The sequence below is a fragment of the Anolis sagrei genome, chromosome X (genome assembly GCF_037176765.1).
Source record: "Anolis sagrei isolate rAnoSag1 chromosome X, rAnoSag1.mat, whole genome shotgun sequence".
In the NCBI taxonomy this organism is placed as follows: Eukaryota; Metazoa; Chordata; class Lepidosauria; order Squamata; family Dactyloidae; genus Anolis; species Anolis sagrei.
The window spans coordinates 95,250,510-95,276,943 of record NC_090034.1 but is presented as its reverse complement, the minus strand read 5'-3'; the positions used below and the strand labels follow the sequence as shown (position 1 = coordinate 95,276,943).

Here is a 26,434-nt window from a genome sequence, read left to right as displayed (position 1 = left end):
GAACCAAACTTGGCTTCCAGAACTCCCATGACCAATAGAAAATACTGGAAGGGTTTGGTGAGCATTGACCTTGAGTTTTGGAGTTGTAGTTCACCTACATCCAGAGAGTATTGTGGACTCAAACAATGATAGACTTGACACAAACCCCAGTGTGAACACTGGTGGAGGTTGGGGAAAACAGACCCTAACATTTGGGATTTGTAGTTGTTGTTCACCTACAATCAAAGAGCATGCCGAACCTCATCAATGACAGAATTGGGCCAAACTTCCCACACAAAACCCCCATGCCTTGAAGAGACTCAATGGCGTGAGCCTCCCTCCAACCTCGTACACTCTCCCCCACCAGCACATGTGCACCATGCTGCCATGCGCAGAGCATGTGTGCTCTCCCCTCCTCTTGGAATCTCAGAAACAGCCCTCTCCTTGGTTAGAAGGCCAGCCAGTCACAGCGGAGAAGGGCTTTTGGTAGGTTGATTCGCTGTCTGTTTCCAAAAAGGAAGAGAAGGACAGGCGGAGAGATCTTTAGCCTTCTCTGCCAAAGGAGTCCCTAAGATCATCAGAAATATAATGTTTTCTGATGGTCTTTGGTGACTCCCAGGTTGAGAAATGCTGGCTTATAATTAATAATTGTGAAATGTTTTTACCAGTAATTGCCTGCAAGTTGACATCTACCCATAGTAACCTTATTAGTGAGAAACCTCCAAGTCACTCTAGCCTTTGCCCTCTTCCCCTGTATTTTCTCTTCTAATCACTGCACAAACGATGTACAGAAATATTTCTGATTTTTAAAACTCCTATTTCTGATTTGGATCTGACATTTCATAACCCTTGGGTGAGTTATATTCATAGGTTGTGATCCCACATTATTTACTTTTTGAATGCTGTAGAAACACAAAGTTGTACACAGGTGGCTCTCTCCTGCATCTATGGATTCAACCAAATCAGCTTCATTGGTGTCAAAGGGGCTTTCCTCTCTCTTTTTAACTGTCTTTTGCAATGTTATATTAGCAATCCTCAGTTTAAAAAAAGTCAGGATTTGACATACTGTGAGATATGAACCAAGAGCTACTAGGGGTGTGCACAACTTCGTTTTAGTGTTTCAGATTCGGGGGATTTGGCTATCACATCGCTGAAAACAAGCCAATACAGATGGGAGGCTAATGGGGCTGAACAGCCTTCTACCTGAACTGAGGGCAGCATGTGGGCTGGGCAGTCTCGCAAATCAGGCAAACTACAGCTACACTTTGCTTTCTTCTCTGCCAGGCTCCTCCATCCCTTCCTGAAGCACCCCTTGTCCCAGCACCCACTTGAGCAAATGGGAACTCACTTTCCCAGCAGCACTTTGCATGGCGTGGGCATTGAAGGAGCCTCTGTGTTCCCCTCCAGGGCATGATGGGCATTGAGGTTTCTGTTTGTATGTGTGCTTCACACTTTCTTTCTCAGCCAATCAGAGGCCTGGTTAACTGTCTCATCTCCTCCCCTTTTGTGGTGCGTTTAAGACTTCAATTCCCCAAATCCCCTCTTGTAGTTTTTTTTTAATTGTTATGGTAAAAACTTTTTAAAATTCCCAAAAATTAATGGATTAGTAAAACGTTGTGAAACTTGGCAGGCTTGCCAGTGTATATATGGCAGAGTGGGTAAAGGTGGTGGTTAATGCCAGAAGGGTAAAATTCCATCCAGCCTAAAGCAGGCTGTTACAAAACCGCTGTTGAAAAAACCATCACTGGACCCCTCAATTAGTCAACTATCGGCCAGTTTCCAATCTTCCCTACTTGGAAAAAATCATGGAATGTGTGGTGGCCTCACAACTCCAGGGGTTCTTGGTAGACACTGATTATCTAGATCCGGCACAGTCTGGCTTTAGGCCGGGACATGGCATTGAAACAGCCTTGGTCGCCTTAATAGATTATCTTCGCCGGGAGCGCAACAGGGGGAGTATGTCTCTGTTGGTTCTGCTGGACCTCTCAGCAGCCTTCGATACCGTTGACTACGGTATCCTTCTGGGATGCCTCGCAGAAATTGGACTTGGAGGTACCACTCTGCAGTGGCTTCAGTCCTTCCTGGAGCATCTATCTCAGAGGGTGTTACTGGGTGACACCTGTTCGGCTCCACAGCCATTGTCTTGTGGAGTCCCTCAGGGTTCAGTACTGTCCCCGATGATATTTAACATCTACATGAAGCCTCTGGGGGAGATCATCCGGAGTTTCGGAGTAAGGTGTTATCTGTACGCAGATGACGTCCAAATCTGTCACTCCTTCCCACCTGTCACTAAGGAGGCTGTCCAGACCTTGAACTGGTGCTTGGCCACTGTGTCGGACTGGATGAGGGCTAACAAATTGAAATTGAATCCAGACAAGACAGAGGTCCTCCTGGTCAGTCGAAAGGCCGAACAGGACATAGGGTTACAGCCTGTGCTGGATGGTTACAGCCTGTGCTGGACGCAGGTTCGCAGCTTGGGAGTGATCCTGGATTCATTGCTGAGTCTGGAACCCCAGGTTTTGGCAGTGGCCAGGGGAGCTTTTGCACAGTTAAAACTTGTGCACCAGCTCGCCCGTACCTTGGGAAGTCTGATCTGGCCACAGTGGTCCACGTTTTGGTTACATTCAGAATAGACTGCAACGTGCTCTACGTGGGGCTGCCTTTGAAGATGGTTTGAAAACTTCAGCTAGTCCAACGGGCGGCAGCCAGATTACTAATTGGGAAGGCATACAGGGAGCACACCACCCCCTTGTTATGCCAGCTCCACTGGCTGCCAGTCGATCTCCGAACCCAATTCAAAGTGCTGGTTTTGACCTATAAAGCTCTATACGGTTCTGGCCCAGCTTACTTGTCCGAACGCATCTGCCCCTATGTCCCACCTCGTAATCTAAGATCATCCGGGGAGGCCCTGCTCTCACTGCTGTCAACAGCGCAATTGCAGGGCCTTCTCGGCTGTGGCCCCCGCCTATGGAACACTCTCCCAAATGAGGTAAGATCCGCTCCCTCCCTCCTTGCTTTTAGGAAAAAATTAAAAACATGGTTTTGGGACCAGGCCTTCGGGCAGTAGAAACAAATATATTCAGCATTTCAGAAAAACAATGACTGGAATACTTTTTCAAAACATACTCCTTCCCTTCCAATCTGAGGAGGCAGACGATCAGAGCTAGAAACTTGGGTGTTCAATAGATAATTCCCCCCCCCCCCCCCCCGCCGATACCATAATTTAATGTCTTGTTCCTGCACTTTACTATTGCCCCTGCCCTTTAGGTGTACTGCACAAATTCACTTGGCCTGTTTAGCCCATACTTATCTCCTGGCTTCTGCATTTTTCTATCAGCCCTGTCCCTGCAACTGTTTTGCACAAGCCCCTGCCTCACCCCTCAGCTCAGTATATGGCCTCTAGTTACGCTATTGGTTGTTTTAATGGTTTGATTGTTGATTGTTATGTTTTTATAATGTTTTGTATTTGAATTTTACTGTGTTGTATTTTAATTTCTGTTTGACCGAGCTTGTTCCCCATGTAAGCCGCCCCAAGTCTCTTCAGGGAGATGGTGGTGGGATACAAAGACAGTTGTTGTTGTCGTTGTTGTTGTTATCTGCTTTCCATGCAGATCAGACACCCTGAAAATACACCACTCCTGTCCTTTCCATGGAGCAGAGCAAGGCAGGTGACCAAATCAAATGTCTGCCACAATTTTGGAATATTAGAAGTTCTCTTATATAGCAGTTTTCTGCTGATACTGTTCCAAATGTCTTTGTAAATGACTGACAGGTGTTTTTCCAGGCAAAACATGCAGCCTCCCATCTGTTCCAGAGAAATGTTGACTTTGCTTCCTAACAGATATTGGTTTTCTTAATTTAACTCAAGAGAGCAGTGTCTCTGACAATGTAAACATGTTGTTTTACACCAAGAGTTCATCATGTCAGCAATGTCAACAGTTAGTCGTTGTCACAATTCTCTTCAGAAACTTCTAGTTACATTTCAACAGTGTAGTTATTTTCCATACCTCAATATTTTGAATTCTATTTTCATCCCAATTAGGCCCCAATCATAGAAACGTAGAGTCATAGAATCATAGAATCTTAGAGTTGGAGGAGACATTGTGGGACATCCAGTCCAACCCCCTGCCAAGAAGCAGGAAAACTGCATTCAAAGCACCCCGATAGATGGCCATCTAGCCTCTGTTTAAATGCATCCAAAGAAAGAGCTTCCACCACACTCCAGGGCAGAGAGTTCCACTGCTCAACAGCTCTCACAGTTAGGAAGCTCTTCTTCATGTTCAGGTGGCATCCCCTTTCCTGTAGTTTGAAGCCATTGTTTCGCATCCTAGTCTCCAGGGCAGGAGAAAACAAGCTTTCTCCCTCCTCCCTATGACTTCCCCTCACATATTTATACATGGCCATCGTGTCTCCTCTCAGCCTTCTCTTCTGCAGGCTGAACATGCCCAGCTCTTTAAGCCGCTCCTCATAGGGCTTGTTCTCCAGACCCTTGATCATTTTAGTCACCCCCCTCTGGACACATTCCAGCTTGTCAACATCTCCCTTTAATTGTGGTGCATGAAATTGGACACAGTGTGATTCCAGGTTTACCCATCAAGGCACACAGCACCACAACATACATTTACATGGCTTCTCTTCTTGTGAATCCATCAAGCATGGCTCCCCCCACCCCTTACAAATTGTACCAAATGGTAAACCAAGTCTACTTCCAACCCAGCCTACACAAATGTATGCAACATACTTCATTCCCTTAATTGCAAATGTGGTACAAGATCCCTTTAATATTGAAACAGATGAGCACAGTTATGTGTTTTGATTATTCTTTTTTATTAAGATTGTTTGCCCTTCCCAGTTCTGAGGTGGAGTATCTCAACTCTTCTGGCACTGAGATCAAGAAAGGAATTTGGTGAACAAGATTCCAATCAGACTAGGCAGGAGGACGGCAAAAGTGGTGCTCCCTAGACCCAGACTCGCACTATTTATGCTTGAGGCCGGCTTCATGCTGATAGTATGAACGTGGTAAGTGTAGTAACTATAATATGCAAAAGAACCTGGCTTCAGAACAGCTACTGCAGGGGAAGCACATCCTCGAGCTGTAAAGGGCACTGGGACATCAGCTGTGAAAAAATCATAGACAAACATACATGTTATGCCACACCTGCATTGCATCCCAACAAACAAAGGTTACATATCAAGCATTAGAGCATCTCCATCCTATGTCCCCAGTGTCTGCAAGGGAATAGAGCCAACCACATGTAGTGTTCCAGATCTGGACTGATTTGCTTAAATCCATATGTATTCAGCCTCCCCTCATATGAAAGGGCATGAGGAACAGGACTATGGCAGTGTCTCCCTAAGGAATGGCTTGATTCCAGGGCTGTGAAGACTCTATGGTTAATCATTCATCAGTGCTCCCTTCCAGAGACAAATGCCCATTTTTAGGAGATATCTACATTAATGAATGTATTTGGGAAATAGGATTAGACTACTGGGTAACCCATTTACAATTTGAACTAAAACCCCAGAGTAAATTCGCATTCTACTCCCATAGAAACCAGTAGCTGGCACTGCATGGAAGGCAATGCCACTAATATTTGAATCCCTGGTGAAGAAAGGGAATTTTCTTGTGTGTCAGGAAACCCTGACATGGAAAATTATGGATGGAGAGGAATCTCTGCTATCCAGGATTTATTTATTTTGGTGTCAGTTATTTATTTGGGTTGTGTTTTGTGGACTTGGGAACTTAGGACATTTCATTCTCAAGAGCAAGAACGATTTAACCATGTTTCTCCCCAATGTGAAAAAGACCTGTAACAAAAAAAGTCATTTCATACTTTTGTGTGTGTATGTGGTGTTGTAGGTGTTTGTAGAATGAGTCTTGCACGGAGGAGATTTTTGGGTATTGATGGAACATGTCCAGAGGAAAGAGATCAAGTTGTCTCCAGGTTCTGGAAACGAAGCCTTGTGGGGAGTTGAAGAAGCTGAATATGTTAAGCCTTTGCCAGAGATACCCTGGACTCCTGGCTTTTCTATTGATCTCATCACACTCATCTAAATCAGTGTCCTACGATGCCAGCCATCACATAACATTATTATTAATAATTATTATTATTATTATTATTATTATTATTATTATTGTGTGGTTTTCTGGCATTGTATATTTCTGCCGCTTCTGTGATTGTTTATTTGTATTTTGATTCTGTAGCCGACTTGTCAATGGATGTCCAAAATCAGCAGCATCCACCATGGTCCTTTTTATCCCAGGTGTCGACCGAGCCAGTATAGACTTCGTTTTGGTTTGCTTCTCCATAGGGCTAATGGGTTAGGTGCTCTTGGTTCCACTCCTCAGCTGAGACCTCTGGCTTGGTTGGACCTGCTGGTAGTTACACTACCGCCAGCACAGCTCTCAGCATCCTTGGAGCAGTTAAGCCCCCCACCACGACAAGGTGGCACCCATCGGGGGGCAAGCCATCAGAACCAATGCAATTAAGGCCAGGATTGAAAAATCAGCCAATGACCAAAAATACAGACTGTGCAAGGAAGCTGATGAAACCATGGATCATCTCCTCAGCTGTTGCAAGAAAATCACACAAATGGACTACAAACAAAGGCACAACTTTGTGGCCCAACTGATTCACTGGAACATGTCACAAGAACCACTTACCAGCAGTAAAGGATTGGTGGGATCATAAACATGCAAAGGTAGTGGAAAATGAACTCACCAAAAATACTGTGGTACTTTCGAATCCAGACTGACAAAGTTTTGTAATACAATATGACAGACATCAAGATTGTGGAAAAGAAAAAAGTCTGGATTATTGATGTTGCCATACCGGGTGACAGCCTCATTGAAGAAAAACAACAGGAAAAACTCAGCTGTTATCAGGATCTCAAAATCGAACTGCAAAGGCTCTGGCATAAACCAGTACAGATGGTCCCGGTGGTCATTGGCACACTGGGAGCCGTTCCAAAAGATCCAGCATAGAGATCTCATTAGCTGTGACATATTGTGGTTTTGTGTCAGTAAAATAATAATAATAATAAATTATTTCTACCCCACCACAATCTTGCTGAAGGGACTCGGGCGCCTAACAAAATACAGCAAAGTGTATATAGACAATACATGCATATAAAACGATAAAATCATAGAATTACAATCACACACATACATAATTACAATGTAAAACATTAAAATTAATAAAATGCAGTCATAGCAGCAGATAAAAACAAGTTGTTTCGATTGACACAGCCCAGTGCCGACGTGATGTCAACAGTAAGTCCTTGGACTAATCCTTTATAAATCTATGTAAAATCAAAGGCTTGCTTAAAAAGCCATGTTTTAAGCTGGAACAGAAGGCTTGAAACAAGGGGTAGCTGATCTCTCTAGGGAGAGCATTCCAGAGCCAGGGAACCACCACCGAGAAGGCCCTCTCTCTCATCTCTACCAACTGTACTTGGGATGATGGTGGGACCGAGAGAAGGGCATTCCCAGCGGATCTCAAAGCAATGCCGGTCTTAAAGATAAGTTCGACCCAAAACATATAGGACTTCTTAGGTAATCACCTGCACTTTGAATTGGACACAGAAACTTGTTGGATGTCAATGGAGATGCTTTAGGAGGGGCATGGTATGCTCTCTAAAGCTTACCCCAGTTAGAAATTTGGCTTCCAACTTTTGCACTAACTGCAGTTGTCTTCAATGGCAGCCCCACATAAAGTGCATTACAGTAGTTCATTCTGGATGTAACTAAGGCATGGACCACCATGGCCAAGACAGGCTTTTTGAGGTACGGTCGTAGCTGGGGTACAAGTTTTAATTGTGCGAAGACCCTTCCGGCCACTGTAGACACCTAAGCTTCAAGCGTCAGCGATGAATTCAGAAAGACCCCGAGGACCCCGAGACTGTGAACCTGTCTCCTCAAGGGGAGTGTGACATTGTGTGATTTCTAGTGGAGGCCCCGCTCCCAACTAGGGTAGAAGCATAGTTAGATGCTTCCCTCAAAACATGGGAGTCTTCCTGTGTTGTGCTGGTTCCAATGGAGCCAGAATGGATCCTCTGCAGAAGGGTGACGCTTCCCACATGTGATGGGAGAAGCGTCATCGAGAGGGAGCTGCAAGCACGGTGACAGATTCTCCCCGCTGCCCCTCTTTTCAGAGAGAAGCCTGGCCTTTGTCATGAGGCCTATTTCTCTTCAAATATGTTCAGCATGGAAAGCATCCAAGGATAAACACAGACCCTGAGTCAAAGTGTTATTTGTAGATTTACCTATGGTATTGACTCCAGTAATATTGACGCATTGGTTCTCCGACTGAGCACATGTCATCATATTGGGCTCACAAGAGTCAGGGTAGACAGCTAAACATGAAGGGCACATCAATCTGCTGACTGTGGTGTCTTTTTCTGGCACTGCAGCATGGGAAGGTAGAATTGGTGAATAAGCAGACTTCTATGTCAAAATGTATTGCTCCTTCTCCATAAACATTCATGCATCATAGATATTGCTGGAAAACTGGGTTTGTTGTATTGTCGAAGGCTTTGATTGTCGGAATCACTGGGTTGTTGTATTTTTTGGGCTGTTTGTCCATGTTCTAGAAGCATTCTCTCTTGATGTTTCACCTGCATCTATGGCAGGTATCCTCAGAGGATGCAGGTGAAATGTCAAGAGAGAATGCTTCTAGAACATGGCCATTCAGCCCAAAAAACCTACAACAACCCATTGGGTTTGTTGTTTTCCCTCTGGTCCCTACCCCATAATCCCCATCCATCATGCAAACATTTTTACTGAAATTATAAGACAAAGATATTTGTAAGCCTAATATGTAAACAGTCTCATGTGCCAATCATTGCACACATTTTTAGACACACACCTTTCTTTTTTATTAAGTTGTCCTAATTTGTTTGCTGCTTGGAGTATAACTAGGGGTTTGGTATCAGTTATACATAAATATTCTCCTTTTTGCAAAAGTCTAATGAACCTGTATCAGCTCTGGAGTTTCAAAGATTTGAGACATCAGATTCTAGGGGCATGTTTCAACTTTTTTTAAAAAAAAATAGTGGTTCCAGTATTTCAAAGGTGAATAACTGGAGAGCAGTGGCACAAGGTTCAGTATTGTATTATGACAGCAAATCTGAGGGGCAAGTTGGTAGGTATATGAAAATAAGCAGAAACCTCTTGTGTCCTGTGGGCTATGTCAAGGGATAACAATGGATTGGATATATTATGGACCTGTAATTCAAATACCCACAGGACATAGGTTTGAGAACTACTGAGCTCCCCTTCTATTAGCAACTCTCGTTGTTTAGAATAGTTCCTTTCTCCGTGCAATATCATTGGAGGGAGGGCCATTGGTGTCTCCTGAGCTGTGGGAGCTATAGCTGTTTGTGGAGACGGGAGCTTGTCTGTGCAAGTGGACAACCCAGCCACACACACATACATATTGTCACTTTTATTATGTGTATAGATTATTATTGTAAACACAAGTAGAGTGATACAATAGCCATTCCATGCGGTTAAAACAAAACAGATAGCGATATTCCACTTACATTTTCACTCAATTTGATATGTTGTATTTTCTTAACCTTGCCTATTCCAATTCCACACTTATCTTCCACTTCTGCCCAACAGTTTTTCTCCTCTTCCTCCCCCTTCACCCTCCACTCTCTAGAAAAAGTTGTATCTTCGACTCAAATATTATTTTAATTGATCAGTCATTAAGAGAATATGGTTCAATTCTTTATATTTTCTTTTTCATTTAACTCTAGCTATCAGAATTCCCCATTTTGAGTCCCAGTTCTTCTTGAAACCTCCTGTTGTGTATTTAATTCTGAAAATATAATCCTGAAGCATGAAGTCTGCTAAATATTCAAACCATTTTTAATTCCCATTTTTTCTGCTCTTTCCAGCCCAGAGCTACAGTTGCTTGGGCAGCTTCTATCGTATGTTTTGTGATATGAGCCCATTTATTCATACTGCCTTTACCATCTATTTTCTGAATAAATAATTCCCTTTTATGCAGTTCTACTTTTTGCCCTATTAATTCTTCCATCTCTTATTTTATTATACTTTTCATATCTCATTGCAGTCCCACCACATGTGCATAAAAGAGCCTATTTCACACATTTGTGCTAACATAATTTTGACATTAATTTAGTTATATGGGCGAACTGAGGTGGGGTTCTATACCATTTGGTCAATATTTTCAATATTATTGTCGAAGGCTTTCATGGCTGAAATCACTGGGTTGTTGTAGGTTTTTTGGGCTATATGGCCATGTTCTAGAAGCATTCTCCCCTGACATTTTGCCTGCATCTATGGTAAGCATCCTCAGAGGACCTCACAACCTCTGAGGATGCTTACCATAGATGCAGGCAAAACATCAGGAGCAAATGCTTCTAGAACATGGCCATACAGCTTGAAAAACCCACAACAACCCATTTTCAATATTGTGTTTCTCTGGTGCTAATATGTTTATTTTTTTTTTAATTAAGTTACTGTATTGACTCTAGCATAAGCCAAGTTTTTCAGTCCTTTTTTGAGGCTTATACTCAAGTCAAAGTTATTTACTATTTTACTCTGTTCTTATTTTAATTACATGTATTATTTTACTCTGTTTTATTATTATTATTATTACATTTATTATTCTACTCTATTATGATTACATATATTTTTATCTATTATTGTTATTATTACATTTATTATTTTACTCTTTTTATTGTTATTATTGTTGTTGTTGTTCATTCGTTCAGTCGTCTCCGACTCTTCGTGACCTCATGGACCAGCCCACGCCAGAGCTCCCTGTCGGCCGTTACCACCCCCAGCTCTCTCAGGGTCAGTCCAGTCACTTCAAGGATGCTATCCATCCATCTTGCCCTTGGTCGGCCCCTCTTCCTTTTGCCTTCCACTTTCCCCAGCATAATTGTCTTCTCTAGGCTTTGCTGTCTCCTCATGATGTGGCCAAAGTACTTCAACTTTGTCGCTAGTATCCTTCCCTCCAGTGAGCAGTCGGGCTTTATTTCCTGGAGGATGGACTGGTTGGATCTTCTCGCAGTCCAAGGCACTCTCAGCACTTTCCTCCAACACCACAGCTCAAAAGCATCGATCTTCCTTCCTTGTTATTATTACATGTATTATTTTACTCTGTTATTACTGTTATTATTACATTTCCATTATTTTACTCTATTATTATTATTATTATTATTTGAAACACAACAAGATGAGTCCACAGTTATTTTACTCTATTATTATTATTATTATTATTATTATTACGTTCATTATTTTACTTTTTATTATTATTGGAAGGATATATAAGCATGTTTACATTGAAGAAGTTTAGAATAATGGTTTTATCAGAGTTGGACAGTCTTCTTTTAAATTACAGTTTTATGTAAATATTCAAAAACATTTAACCTACAGATACCTTAATTAATGGAACCCCCGGTTTTGCAGTGGGTTAAACCCCTGTGCCGGCAGGACTGAAGACCAACAGGTCGCAGGTTCAAATCCGGGAGAGGCGGATGAGCTCCCTCTTTCAGCTCTAGCTCCTCAGGCGGGGACATGAGAGAAGCCTCCCACAAGGATGATAAAAACATCAAATCATCCAGGCGTCCCCTGGGCAACGTCCTTGCAGACGGCCAATTCTCTCATACCAGGACTCACTCCTGACACAACAAAAAAACCCCTTAATTAATGTAATTTTATTGGTATCTATTTTGATTTCGAAATTTACCAGTAGCTGCTGCATTTCCCACCCTCGGCTTATATTCGAGTCAATACGTTTTCCCAGTTTTTTTTGTGCCAAAATTAGATGCCTTGGCTGATATTTGGGTCGGCTTATACTCAAGTATATACAGTAATCCAGTGTTCAATATCTGACTCATTGCAGTTTAAATCCTCTTTCCGTATTTCAATCAATGTTTGTTTCAGTTTATATTGTTTCCGTTCCTCCAAACTCTACCTACTTTTCAGGACAAGGTTGCCCAAGGAAGAAAAGGGCATTTCTGTAGCAGTTAAAATGGAAAAATCATTCCTTAAATGCTGGTATTGCATTTCTTTGATCCAACAAGCAGCAAACATAGTATGTTGTAAAGCATTTTGAAAGCATTGTTGCATGATTCACCCCATCCTTTAGCAGATTTTAATTCAACATACCTTCAGGATAATCCGTATTGCAATTGTCTGATGTGCAACATTTAATATTGCTTCTCACGAAAAATCCTCCTCCTGTAGTGATAGAGATGCTCCCGTTGGGACACAAATCACTGGCTATGCAGCCAACCTGTGAATATGACATGCTGATGCCTTTTTCTTTAAAGGAAAGAAATCTTATCAGTACAGTTCCAAAGGGATAGCTGCGTTACTCTGGCAAATAACAGTCAAGAATCCAGTGGTACCTTAGTGTCCTTACAGTTCCAGCTTCCAGTGATACTGCATGAAAATATGTGCCATGATCAATATATTAGTCTTTAAAGTGTCATGGGACCCTGCTGTTGTTGTTATTATACATTTGAGATGATTATTAGCATACATTTGGAAAAGGGAATTAGTCAGAAAAAAATCTTTAAAAATCTCAAAAGTTTTTTTTCTCAGATTGTAATAGGTGATAAGTCAGGCATGGGCAAACTTTCTAACTTTGGGTGGGGTGGGGGAGGCATGTTAGCACTCCCTGCTAAGAAGGCTGGCTTCCCGGGGGCGGAAGGAAGGATGAAAGAGAGGATGAAAGAGAGGGAGGGAAGGATGGAAGGAGAAAAAGGAAGAGAGAGAAGGAAGAGGGGAAAGGAAAGGCAGGAAGGATGAAAGCGGGGAAGGGAAGGGTGGAAGGAGAAAGAGGGAGAGAGGGAAGGAAGGGGGGAAAGGAAAGGCAGGAAGGATGAAAGGGAGGAAGGGAAGGATGGAAGGAGAAAAAGGGAGAGAGGGAAGGAAGGAAAAACAAAAGGAAAGGAAGGAAGGATGAAAGGGAGGAAGGGAAGGAAGGGGAAAAAGGAAAGGAAGGAAGGATGAAAGGGAGGAAGGGAAAGATGGAAGGAGAAAGAGGGAGAGAGGGAAGGAAGGGGGAAAAGGAAAGGAAGAAAAAATAAAAGGGAGGAAGGGAAGGATAGGAGGAAAAGGAAGAGAGGGGAAGAAGGAAAGACAAAAGAAATGAAGGAAGAAATGGTGGAAGGAAAGGGTGGAAGGAAGAAAAGAAAGGGGAAAGGAAAAAGATGGAGGGGAAAAGCGAGAAAGAGAATGATAGAAGGGAGGGAAGGAAGGAGGAAGGAAAGGGAGAAGAAAGGAAGGATGAAAGGGAGGAAGGGAAGGGTGGAAGGAGAAAGAGGGAGAGAGGGAAGGAAGGAAAAACAAATGGAAAGGGAGGGAGGGAAGGATAGAAAGAGAAATAGGGAGAGAGGGAAGGGAGAAAAGACAAAAGAAAGGAAGGAAAGAAGAAATGGTGGAAGGAAAGGGTGGAAGGAAGGGAAGGAGAAAAGAAAAAGAAGGAGGAAGAAAGGGAGAAAGAGAATGATGGAAGGAAGGGAAGGACAAAGGAAAGACAAAAGGGAAGGGAGGGAGGGAGGTGAAAGAGGGAGGGAAGGAAGAAAGGATGAAAGGGTGGAAGGGAAGGATGGAAGGAGAAAGAGGGAGGGAAGGGAGGGAGTTAAGAAGGAAGGAAAAAGAACAGAAGCCTGGGTATTGAGCTACAGAGAACAGAAGCCTGGGTATTGTCTGGTAAACCTAGGCCGAAGCAATCCAAAAAACAGGCATCCTTAGCACCTGCATTCAGCAGTATTCTTATACCAACAATCCCAGTGATAACAGAAGCTTTTGACCAGCTTAAGCTTCACAAGAAAGAAGATTGAGACAGTTTATAAGCAACAGCTTGTAAACCGTTGCTTTGCACCAGAGGCCGAAGTCTACAGCCAGCAAAGGCTACTTTTATAATGTACTGTTTTAAGTTACCTTATAATAGGGTGGAGTTAAACCTTTATTCATCTAGATTTCAGTAAAATAATTTTCGTTATCTTTTCACCTGGCCTAAATTGCCTCTTTGTGTTAATGGTCCCAATCTTAACAGAAGGTATACAGATAGCCCCCGAGTAAAGCCAGACACTATAGTTTTTCCAAAAGGCTCCGAGAGCAAATCAAGTCTGAAGTTCTCGCAGAAATGAAAAAAATGGCCTATTGTACTTTGCCCTCATCATATCAACATGACTCATTAGAAAATATGATTTTTTTTTAAATGAGGACAGTGGCAATAGCAAAAGAGGAAGACCCAATTGTAGGTGGATAAACCCAAACAATGGAGACATAGCCCTGGATTTTCATGACCCAAGTTGATGACATTTGAGGAAGAAAGAAGACTAAACTCAGGCTATTATATTTCGGACATGTCATGAACTTATCCACAGGAAAAGACTATTATGCTCATTAATGTAAAAGGCAGTAAGAGAACTGTGCCACAATTGGATTGATTTAATAATGGAAGCCATGTGCCCCAAAATGCAAAATCTGAGCAGGGCAGTTAATGGCCAGTTCTTTCAGAAGTCTCACTGGTAAAGATCTCAGTCAGAACAAATTAGGATGGATAAAAGGTTCTGAAAGTTCATTTACAGTTGTCTGATTATCAACTTGAACTATAGGTACCTACCCACGGACACTATTACTCTGCTTGCATAGCAGGATCCTGTAGTGTTGCAGGAATCCTTGGAACGATAATGACAGATAATACCATTTGCTATGAAGAGAAAAGTGGAACACAGCATGATTATTCTTCTTTTGATAATATTATTCCAGAATTACCCCAAAGAACCTCATAAATGGTATGCATTGTTTACAACTTCCCTGTTATTCTTAGAAAAGTCATACGAGAGAGGGTTGATGATTGTCGAAACTTGCTCCAAAGGAACTCAGTGTGGTGATATGATTCTCTCTGCCCCTCCTCCATCTTACTTCCATGTAATCCACCCAACTTCATTGCTATTAGAAATCAGAAATCTTATTTCTTAGGACCAAAAGACCAGTGTTTCTCAACTTGGGGGTCGGGAACCCTGGGAGGGTCATGAGGGGGTTTCCGAGGAGTCACCAAAGATAATCGGAAAACATATTTCTGATGGTCTTAGGAACTCCTTTGGTAGACAAGGCAAAAGATCTCTCCACCTGTCTCCTTCTCTTCCTTTTTGGAAACAGGTGGTGAATCCACCCATCAAAAGCACTCCTCCACTGTGATTGGCCAAGGGGGCGGGGCTGTTTCTGAGACTCCAAGTGGGGAGGGGAGAGCAGGCATGCTCCGCGTATGGCAGCATGGTGCTCAGGCAAGGGAGAGCACACGATGCTGGAGGGAGGCTCATGCCAGCAAGTCCCTTCAACGCATGGGGGTTCTGTGTGGGGATTTTGTCCTAATTCTGTCGTTGGTGGAGTTCACAATTCTCTTTGATTGTAGGTGAACAATAAATCCCAGCAACTACAACTCCCAAATGTCAAGGTCTATTTTCCCCAAACTCCACCAGTGTTCACATTTGGGCATAAGTTTGGACCAGATCTATCATTGTTTGAGTCGATAGTGCTCTCTGGATATTGGTGAACTACAACTCCAAAACTCAAGGTCAATGTCCACTAAACCCTTCCAGAATTTTCTGTTGTTCGTGGGAGTTCTGTGTGTCAAGTTTGGTTCAATTCCATCGTTGGTGGAGTTAAGAATGCTCTTTGATTGTAGTTGAACTATAAATCCCAGCAGCTTCAACCCCCAAATGACAAAATCAATCAGTATTCAAATTTGGGAATATCGGGTATTTGTGCCAAATTTGGTCCAGTGAAGGAAAATGCATTCTGCATTATCAGATATTTACATTACAATTCATAACAGTAGCAAAATTGCTGTTATGAAATTGCAATGAAAATAATCTTATGACTGGGGTTCAGCACATGAGGAACTGTATTGATGTTGGGAAAGACCGATCTAGACCTTGTTAACCAACCCACTCCCCAATGCTTCTCCTTTCTGCTCCTTGTTTGTATTGATGTATGACAGTGAATACACACCTGGCTGGAATAATATATGGCATTATTTCTGATGCTCACTGAGGGCCCTTCCACACAGCCATGTAACCCAGAATATCAATGCTGAAAATCCCACAATATCTGCTTTGAACTGGGTTATTTGAATCCACACTACCATATATTCCCGTTCAAAGCAGAAAATGTGGGATTTCATTCAGCTGTGTGGAAAGATCCTGTGTACATTTAAAAGGCAGTGCCTGTATTATTAAATCCTTGTTCTACTACTAGACTTACCTGTACCTATTAATGCCACAAAAATGCAGAAGAACAGTCGATTCATGATTCTGGGAATTGCGATGATAAGTTTTGGACAAAGAGAGGAACACTCTACCAGGATCCTGGTTCCAGAGAACTGAAATATTAAAAATATTAGAAAACCAAGTTGGACTCGGTATGGAAGTCTAAAGACAGTACAAGCAGCAGGGACAAAACAATGGAGCTGTGGCGTGGACTCAGTTTACTGATCTATTATTTAGGAAGCTTTCTTGACAACATATTCTTTGCCGCACAAAATCCCACCCTAAGTCAATTTGATTAATCCCAGCAGGAATGGGCCCAAGGAGTCAATTACTGGATTGTGGTTACACATAGGAAATCCCATTGATTTAGCCGGTATTGCACCACCTGACATCCGCCAGGAAGTAGCAGCCAATAGTGAAAGGACCAAGGCAGAGACATCTCCAGCTCATCCCCTGTTTGGGTGTCAGCCAGCACGTCAACGACTTAAATCAAGACATAGTTTTCTTAGATCTACAGAGACACTCGCTGGAACACCCCAGCAAGCGAGAGTCCAAAAGTGGCAGGCCCAAACGCAGCACCTCAATCCATGGGTGATACCAGGTGAGAGACTCCCCCCTGGGCACTCAGAAGACTGGGCGACTTGGAAGGCGCTGAACAGACTGCGCTCTGGCACCACGAGATGCAGAGCCAATCTTAAGAAATGGGGCTACAGGGTGGAATCCTCGGCATGTGAGTGTGGAGAAGAACAAACCACAGACCACCTGCTGCAATGCAACCTGAGCCCTGCCACATGCACAATGGAGGACCTTCTTGCGGCAACACCAGAGGCACTCCAAGTGGCCAGATACTGGTCAAAGGACATTTAACCAACTACCAAGTTGCAAAATCTTTTCTTTTCTTTTTAATCTGTGTGTTTGTTTTGTTCTGTTAGAATTGAAATACAATGGTATGGTTGCTGATGACACGATAAATAAAATAAAGGACCCTTTCACATGCACTGACTGAATCACTGAGTGTTGCCACAGCTCGCTGTGACTTTGGTGGAGTACCATATTGTCCTGGCTTCCCTTTACTTCATCAAATGGGGAAAGCCTCAGTTACCTGGCTCAACCCATCTTTCCCTATAGAAAGATGGGAAGCCTTCCATCGTGTGCCGCTGGCTATTTTTTTGGTGGCACCAGGAATTTTTGTCTGTTTCGCCACGGAGCACCCCAGAAGTACTTCTCCTGGGTTTGATGCAAACCATTGGACTTAATAATGATAAAATAATGTATATAAATAAAAATGTAACGGTCATTTGTGGAATTAACATAACTCAAAAACCACTGGAGGAATTGACACCAAATTTGGACACAATACACCTATCAGGCCCACAAGTGACCATCACTCATAAAAACACTGAAAAACATAACGGATAGGAATTAAAAAGGCAAAAAAGCAAAAAGATGCTACAGCACATGCACAAAAATGACTCCCCCTGGCAAACAAAACACACAATAGCATATCCACACTCTCTTCCAGATTACAGCTCCCAGCATCCCCTAGACCAGGCCCTTTAGGAGAGGTTGTTGTTGTTCAGTCATTTCTGAATCTTCGTGACCTCATGGATCAGCCCACGCCAGAGCTCCCTGTCGGCCATCACCACCCCCAGCTCCTTCAAGGTCAATCCAGTCAACTCAAGGATCCCATCCATCCATCTTGCCCTTGGTCAGCCCCTCTTCCTTTTTCCTTCCATTTTCCCCAGCATAATTGTCTTCTCTAAGCTTTCCTTTTTCTCATGTTGTGGCCAAAGTACTTCATCTTGGCCTCCAATATCCTTCCCTCCGATGACCAGTTGGGCTTTATTTCCTGGAGGATGGACTGGTTGGAACTTCTCGCAGTCCAGGGCACTCTCAGAACTTTCCTCCAACACCACAGTTCAAAAGCATCTATCTTCCGGGGGGAGGAGCATGCTCTTTTGCTGAACGGACCTGCTGCAGAGCCTCTCCGTGAAAAAAGTGAGTTAAATATAACTTACTCAAGGTCGTAAGATCTGGAAATAACTTGAACTATAGCTAGAAGAACCACAGAACAGACTGGTTTACTTTCGTGACAAATCTGCAATATCAGAGGCTTTAAAAAAGCATTTAAAAGCGTCAAACTCCTGAACGCTTTCCAAGATAGCAAACACTGCAGACACTGCCGCCAGGAGCTGCCAGGAGCTGTTTGAGATAAACCACCTGGTGGATCTCTGTTACCAGTGTGATGTCTCTACTCTTCACTATTTTACCAAGATTGGACATTGCTCTCCTCCCAAGAAGTAAGCGTCTCCTGATTTCTTGGCTGCAGTCTGCGTCTGCAGTCATCTTTGCACCTAGAAATACAAAGTCTGTCACTGCCTCCACGTTTTCTCCCTCTATTTCCCATTTGTCAATCATTCTTGTTGCCATAATCTTGGTTTTTTTATGTTTAACTGCAACCCAGCTTTTGTGCTTTTGTGCTTTTTTCTTTCACCTTGATTAGAAGGCTCCTTGGGTCCTCCTTGCTTTTGGCCATCAAAGTGGTGTCATCTGCATATCTAAGGATGTTAAAGACGGAGATCCTATGGCTGGGTCAACCGGGCAGTGGGGATATCCAGCTGCCTACCCTGGATGGCGAGGCGCTACGCCCGTCATCGTTGGTAAAGAGTCTGGGAGTCCTTTTGGACCCTCTGCTGACGATGAAGGCCCAGGTCTCCGCCGTTAGCAGAACCGTCTTTTTTCATCTGCGGCAGGCTAGACAGCTGGCCCCCTCCCTGTTCAGGGATGACCTAGCTACGGTGATCCAGGCTACGGTCATCTCAAGACTGGACTACTGTAACGGCCTCTACATTGGCCTTCCTCTGTCGGTGATCTGGAAGCTCAAGTTGGTACAAAATGCAGCTGCTCGGCTTTTTGCGGGAATTCCGATGAGATGCCACATAACCCCAATCTTACTGCAGCTGCACTGGTTACCAAGTGAGCACCGGATCACTTTCAAAGTGATGGTACTCACCTTTAAGGCCTTGAATAGTCTGGGGCCGATGTACCTGAGGGACCGTCTCACCCCCTACCAACCCCAGAGATCCCTTCGTTCTGAAGACCAAGATTTGTTGGAAATTCCCAGTGTCAAGACCTTGCGTCTAACAGCAACCAGACGCAGAGCCTTTACAGCAGTGGCACCATCACTGGAATACTCTGCCACCTGAAGTCCGTGCCTTGCGGGACTTATCAGCTTTCCACAGGGCATGTAAGACATATCTGTTTCAATGGGCCTTTGACCTTTGATTGCTGGTTTTAAATTGTTTTAAATTGTTTTTAAATTGTGTTCAATTTTAGCCTGTTCTTGTAAGCCGCTCTGAGCCCCAGGGGAGTGACGGCATATAAGTTCAATTAATTAATTAATTAATTAATAATGTTTCTTAAAGCAATTTTTATGATGTGCGTCAAGCCCTGCACATGTGTTCTGCATACAAGTTGAATAGGTTGGGTGAGAGTATACAACCCTGCCGTACGCCTTTAGGAGAGGGGGATGATCCAAATGCACTGCTTCCAAATTGCAAGCTTTCTTCTTCTTGGATTTCTTTGAGAGCATTCCAGTCCCCGATTATTTCCAATTTTCTATTCCTGGACTGCAACTCCCAGCAAAACTCCAGATAGGTAGATCAGATAGAGATAGCTAGGCGGGTATGTAGGTAGGTAGATAGATGGATCAGGAGTACTGCTGGGAGCTGCAGTCCAAGAATAGGTAGAGAAGGAAAAAAGGGGAGAAAGAGGAAGGGAAAGAAAAGTTGGGGGGATGTAAGGGAAGAAGAAGAGAAGGAAGGTGAGAGAGAGAGAAAGGAAGGAAGGAAGGTAGGAAGGAAGGAAAGAGGGAGGGAAGGAAGTAAGGAAGGAGAGAAAGAAAGAAAGAAGAGAAAGAGGGAGGGAAGGTTGGTCACAGCAACGCGTGACGGGTACAGCTAGTAATAATATTAAAAATAAAACTTTATTTGTATTCCGTCCTATCTCCTCGAGGGGACTCAGGGCAGATTTCAACATAACAATGGCAAAACATTCAATGCCTAGATAAAACACATGATACTAACATAAAACTCCAGGAAAACCCCACATATAAAAGTAGCATTAAAACCTAACTTCAAATTAAAAAACCTAATATCAATAAATTAAACCTGACATCAATAAATTAAGCTACACGTAGTCAGACAAAATTCGAAAATAAAATAAATCTAAACAAAACATCCACATTAGAGTACAAGAGCCAGCAAGGGTTCACAAAACGGTGTGGGTTGGTTGGGTAGTCAAATGAAATCATTGGGCTGGTGTGGATCAGGAAGACCAAATACAAATAGTTCTCAACCAGAGGCCCGGCAATGATCTCTCAACTATCAAGTCCTCCTCCTCTCCATATGCTAGTGAGCAAAAGTAGGTCTTCGGTTGTTTTTTAAAGGAGGGAGGGGGTCCAGCTTTATTTCTTTGGGGAAGGAGTTCCAGAGGTGGGGGGTGACCATGAAAAGGCCCTCTCTCTCGTTCCCACCAGCCATGCTTGGGATGGGGGTGAGACCGAGAACAGGGCCTTCTCTGATTATTGCAGTGCCTAGGCTGGTTTGTAAGGGGAGATGCAATCGATCAAATAACCTGGACCCGAGCCATTTAGGGCTTTAAAGGTAATGATCAGCACTTTGTATTTAGCCCAGAAACAGACCAGCAGCCAATGGAGCTGCCACAACATGAGAGTCACTTCTGACTCTTCATGACCTCATGGACCAGCCCACACCAGAGCTCCCTATCAGTCGTGGCCACCCCCAGTTCCTTCAAAGTCAAGCCAGTCACTTCAATGATACCATCCGTCCATTTTGCCCTTGGTCTGTCCAATTCCTTGTTCCTTCCATCTACCCCAGCACATTGTCTTCTCTGAGCTTTCCTGTCTTCTTCATATGTGGCCAAAGTACTTCATCTTTGGATCTAATATCCTTCCCTCCAGCGAGCAGTCAGGCTTTGTTTCCTGGAGTATGGACTGACTGGATCTTCTTGCGGTCCACGGCACTCTCAGATTGTCCTCCAGCACCACAGTTCAAAAGCATCTATCTTCCTTCGCTTCTTTATGGTCCCACTCTCGCATCCATAGGTTACTACAGGGAATACCACTGCTTACCTGTACCTATGTCTCTACTCTTCACTATTTTATTGAGATTGGTCATTGCTCTCCTCCCATGTGTGCCATGGCTCAAACCTTGGATATTCTGACAAGAAAAGGTTGCAGACTATATCTCCTGGACAAGCATGTCCCCCCCACCCCAATGACTTGCTAGTTACCTTTAGGTATAGTGGATTTGTAGGAAGGCTGCGAGTCAGCTCTGTTCTGTTGGCTTCCTCTCCTGCCCAACACCACTCCTTGCTCATATTTATATGGTCTCAATTAGTTGTTATATATGCAAAAAAATACACTTTGACCCCATAGATTGCACAGAGGCTTGTTTTTTAATCTTTTCCCTCCCGGAAGTTGAGCTTTGTGTAACCATCTTTGGCCTGCTATCTATTAGGAAATAAATTGTGAGGAGAAATTATTCATAAGCAAATGGCTCCCCACTAGCTTTCTTTTGGTATTATTTGCATTCTGGATGTGTCAAAAAAGTTTCTGGTTTAATCTATGGTCTTTGCTGACAATTGTCCTACCAACTCCAGGGACTGTTGGTACCTCCGATGTCAATAAAGGAATGGATTTGCTCCAGGTTTCCTTGTTCATTGCTGTCATGTTGAATTTAATTTATGCTGAATCTAGAAAGAGAGATCCTCCTAGGGTGCATCTAAGCTGTAGAATGAGTGACATTTGACACTACTGACACTGTCATGACTCAAGGCTAGGCAACAGAGGTGTGCATTTTTTTCTTTTGTCCTCATAATTCAGATCAAATTTGCTAAATTCGTATTTATGAGGTGATATCCAATACATGGGCGTGGTCCATGCCAAAAAAAGTTGAAAATCAAAACTTACCCCATGCTTTTTTGTTTTGGTTTTGTAAATCTCAGCAGGCTCCTAAAGTCAGTTTCATTTTCAGTGCAAGGAAGTAAAGCAAAGCCCAAAAGGATGCTTTTCCTCTGTAAATTAACGGACCTTCAGCATTAGGAGCAGATAAAAGAGGGAGCAGTGTTTTCTGGAATAGCACAGGGAGGAGCTCTATGCCAAAGAGTTCAAAACACCCAGCCCTAAATGCATCAGCATCAGAAAGCACCAATCAGGATAGTGGAGAGAAAGATTTGTCCCTCCCTAACATCAGCCAGCCAGAGTTCCCATTTGCAAAGAGGACTGACTGGTATTTCTCTAGTAAGTAAGTAAATCTCTGTGCTGGGAAGAAATCCCTAAATTAATAGGGACCACTCTCCAACATTAGTACCAAAAGGGTTATGAATCGGTTTTTGGTCAATGTTATATTCAGTTTGGTTATTTAGGGTGGTGATTCAGAAAATTGCATTGAATAGACCACATCAGCTCTAGTTTCTGACACAGAACAGATGTCATCCAGTGGTTGTATGTTTGGCATAAGTCTACCCACACAAAGCAGGTGAATATAGTGTGATGAAACATTGATTTTTAACTGTAAGTTAAGCGTAGTTATGTATATGTGTCTCTACAGTTAAATATGATTGCATGTGATGAGGAGATATTGGAAAAATAGATATTTATTGATTGATTTATAAATTGTATTTATTTTACAACCCTGAAATGCATAGGATTTTCAAGTTCTCTCTCTCTCTGTAGCTGAAAAGCAAGCTGCGTCCAGCATATTATCTAAACATTCCAGGAGAGAGAGATAAGCCCCAGTAGGAGCCATGGACTGGTACTAAGAAGCACCTCTGACAGGTCCAAGTGGCCCCTTGATGGATGAATGTAAGCACAGCCAAGAGGGAGGGGGAATATTCCATGCTTGCTCCTCAGCAAGACATACAGACATGCCTTTTGCATGTTAGGAGGTAGAATTTGATGCCAATATGACGCAGTGAGTGACGATATGTATGTACTAGCATGTTCTTCATTTGACTCCGATTGGAAGCTATAAAAGGCCAGTCCGCACCTTGATCGCGGCTGGTGTGATTTGAGATTACTCCACACCAGGCCCCAGCTGGATAAATAAACGTGCTTTAAAGTCTCCAGACCTCTCTCTGTGTCTCCTTTCATCAAACCTTTCCCTGCCACAACACATGTATATGCCGATATATATATATATATATATATATATATATATATATATACGCTTAGATGGTTGAATATTATTATATGTATGTGTTCAGGAGGTAAAAGACAGTTATGGATGTACATAAAGGGTTGACCATTTAGAAATGGCAGAAATAGAGGGCCTGGGACCAAGCTCAGCACTTTGAGTTGGGTTGCCATGGAGAAAGGAGTGGAGCCAACTGCACTTACCAGAAGCAGACATTATGAGGCTTCAGTCCTTTGGTCATCGAGCCAAAGGGAAGGTGGTTCAAACGTGTGGTGAACCAAACTAAGGGAAAGCTTTTAGCCTGAGTGATTTAAATAAGTCAAGGGGGGCTATTTAGGTTTGTGGTTTAGCTGTGTGCTAATAGGAGAAGAAATCCCACTGGGAATCTTTACTTCAGCAGGAAGTTGAAGGGAGACAAGGGCATTAGCTGACCTTAGATAATCTGTCAAATAAGGAAACATATTTAGAAGTGTAACAACTAAAGAACTAGTTGGTGAAGTAAAAGACACCCTAAAGTTATATTAAGATTTGTTGAAACTAACTCGTGAAGCTTTATACCTCAGGAGAAGAGAACTCTGAAACCATTAAGACCCTTCCATACTCCAAATAAACTTGTTGTTGTTGTTTTAGTGACTCAAACCTCAGTGTACTATCTCAAAGGGGAAAAAACCCCTCGCTACACACCAAAAGAAACACTACAGAGTGGTAGCAGTGAATCTATTTGAAAATAAGGGAATCAATTAATAAACTGAATAGGAAACCCTTATTAATTGATGGCAGCATAGCTTAGTGCCTCACAGATGGTGGCAGCATACTAGATTGAATAGAATATCAGACAACGAAGAAGCCTTTACACATAGCATTGAACGAAACATGCAGAATAATCACAGGATGTCTTAAACCTACACCTGTTGATAAACTCTACAACAGCGGTCCACAAACTTTTTAAACAGAGGGCCAGGTCACAGTCCCTCAAATTGTTGGAGGGCCAGATTATAATTTGAAAAAACCATGAATGAATTCCTAGGCACACTGCACATACCTTATTTGTAGTGCAAAAAACACTTAAAAACAATACAATAATGAAAATGAATATCAATTTTAAGAAATATAATTACTTTTGAAACATTTTTATTGAGTGCACATCCCTACTAAGCAACTATGGGACCCGTAGTTTTACCAGGTTTTTAGCCTTCTCTGAGTTCTGGTGTCTCAGAACTCAGAACAGTCAGGCTTTATTTCCTGGAGTATGGACTGGTTGGATCTTCTTGCGGTCCAAGGCACTCTCAGAATTTTCCTCCAGCACCACAGTTTTAATACATGCATTTTATAGAATGCTTTTAGATGATTATGTGTTTTTAGCAATGTTGTTACCCACCTTGAGCCACAAGGAGAGGTGGGTAAGAAATAAAATGGTGATGATAATTATGATGAAAAATAATTTTAAGAAAATAAAATGAATGACATTTTGTTTGTTCTATGAAAGGGTTACTGACATTAACATTATTCTATTCTGTCTTTACAATAAAAAATACTTTTGAAAAAGATAATGATGGAGATGATGACGACGACAGATTGAGTTTGTGTTACCCAAAATGCTTGGGGTCATAAGAAGTGTTTCTGGATTTCAGATTTTTTCAAATTATGGAATAATTGAATTTGCATACACACACACATAATGAAATTGGATCTACATCTAAACATGAATAGCATGAAAAGCCCTAAACAGTTCTGGCCCAGCTTACCTGTCCGATGAACCATCCAGGTCTTTAAGATCATCTGGGGAGGCCCTGCTCTCGGTCCAGCCTCCCTCACAGATGCGATTGGCGGGAATGAAAGACAGGGCCTTCTCAGCAGTGGCCCCTCAGCTATGGAAGACCCTTCCTAGGGATGTTAGATCAGCCCCCTCCCTCCTAACATTTTGAAAAAGAGTTAAAACCTAACTTTTTTGCAAATGCAGTGTAACAGGCTAATTTAGATCCACGGAACAATTGGACGATGCTTACTGGAAAATTATTTTAGTAACAAGACACTGAGGACTTATGTTTTATTGTTTTTATTGTTCCTATTGCTTTTATATGTTTATATTATATGTTAAAGTTTTTATTTATTTTTTATGTTGCTGGGGGCATTGAATTATGCCAATTATAAACCGCCTTGAGTCGCTTTTGGGCTGAGAAAGGTAATATATAAATATGGTAAATAAATAAATAAATAAATGTTTCCTATATGCATCATAAATATAGCCGAGGACATTTTTTAATAATTTTGTGCACAAAACCAAGTTTGGATCTGGGGATGTCTGTTGCAGGGACCCAAACAGAGAGTAATCTCTGACATAGTTCTGTTTCAATCCACTGATGGGAAATGTCTGTTCATCGTTGCCTTTCTTATTTCCTCCCGGTATCCACTTGCTATGTGTTGTAGAATCATAGAATCAAAGAGTTGGAAGAGACCTCATGGGCCATCCAGTCCAACCCCCTGCCAAGAAGCAGGAATATTGCATTTAAATCACCCCTGACAGACGGCCATCCAGCCTCTGTTTAAAAGCTTCCAAAGAAGGAGCCTCCTCCACACTCCTGGGCAGAGAGTTCCACTGCTGAACGGCTCTTACCATCAGGAAGTTCTTCCTCATCTTCAGTTGGAATATCCTTTCTTGTAGTTTGAAGCCATTGTTCCGCGTCTTAGTCTCCAGGGAAGCAGAAAACAAGCTTGCTCCCTCCTCCCTGTGGCTTCCTCTCACATATTTATACATGGTTATCATATCTCCTCTCAGCCTTCTCTTCTTCAGGCTGAACATGCCCAGCTCCTAAAGCCGCTCCTCATAGGGCTTGCAGACCGTTGATCATTTTAGTCACCCTCCTCTGGATACATTCCAGCTTGTCAATATCTCTCTTGAATTGTGGTGCCCAGAATTGGGCACAATATTCCAGGTGTGGTCTAACCAAAGCAGAATAGAGGGGTAGCATTAC

At 42.7% G+C, this 26,434-nt stretch overlaps 1 protein-coding gene across 1 annotated transcript; it reads right to left on the bottom strand.

The window, feature by feature from the left end:
- Positions 1 to 4,806: 4,806 nt before the first annotated feature.
- Positions 4,807 to 22,373, bottom strand: LOC137097950 (phospholipase A2 inhibitor and Ly6/PLAUR domain-containing protein-like). The gene is made up of 6 exons (XM_067473427.1): positions 22,238 to 22,373; positions 16,241 to 16,358; positions 14,598 to 14,684; positions 12,128 to 12,283; positions 8,245 to 8,385; positions 4,807 to 5,096 (listed from the first exon to the last, which is right to left on the bottom strand). The coding sequence occupies exons 2-6, from the start codon at positions 16,284 to 16,286 to the stop codon at positions 4,870 to 4,872; spliced, it is 657 nt and encodes a 218-aa protein (XP_067329528.1). The 5' UTR covers positions 16,287 to 16,358; positions 22,238 to 22,373; the 3' UTR covers positions 4,807 to 4,869.
- Between the last annotated feature and the right edge of the window lie 4,061 nt (positions 22,374 to 26,434).

Bases quoted from the DNA above. Each gene is read 5' to 3' on its own strand.
- LOC137097950 (XM_067473427.1), bottom strand. From the start codon at position 16,286: ATGAATCGACTGTTCTTCTGCATTTTTGTGGCATTAATAGGTACAG. The intron at 12,284-14,597 runs GTAGGTACCTAT...TTTCCTTTAAAG, and splicing joins CAGAGTAATAGTGTCCGTGG to AAAAAGGCATCAGCATGTCA. The intron at 8,386-12,127 runs GTATGTTGAATT...CCCATGCTGCAG, and splicing joins CAATACGGATTATCCTGAAG to TGCCAGAAAAAGACACCACA.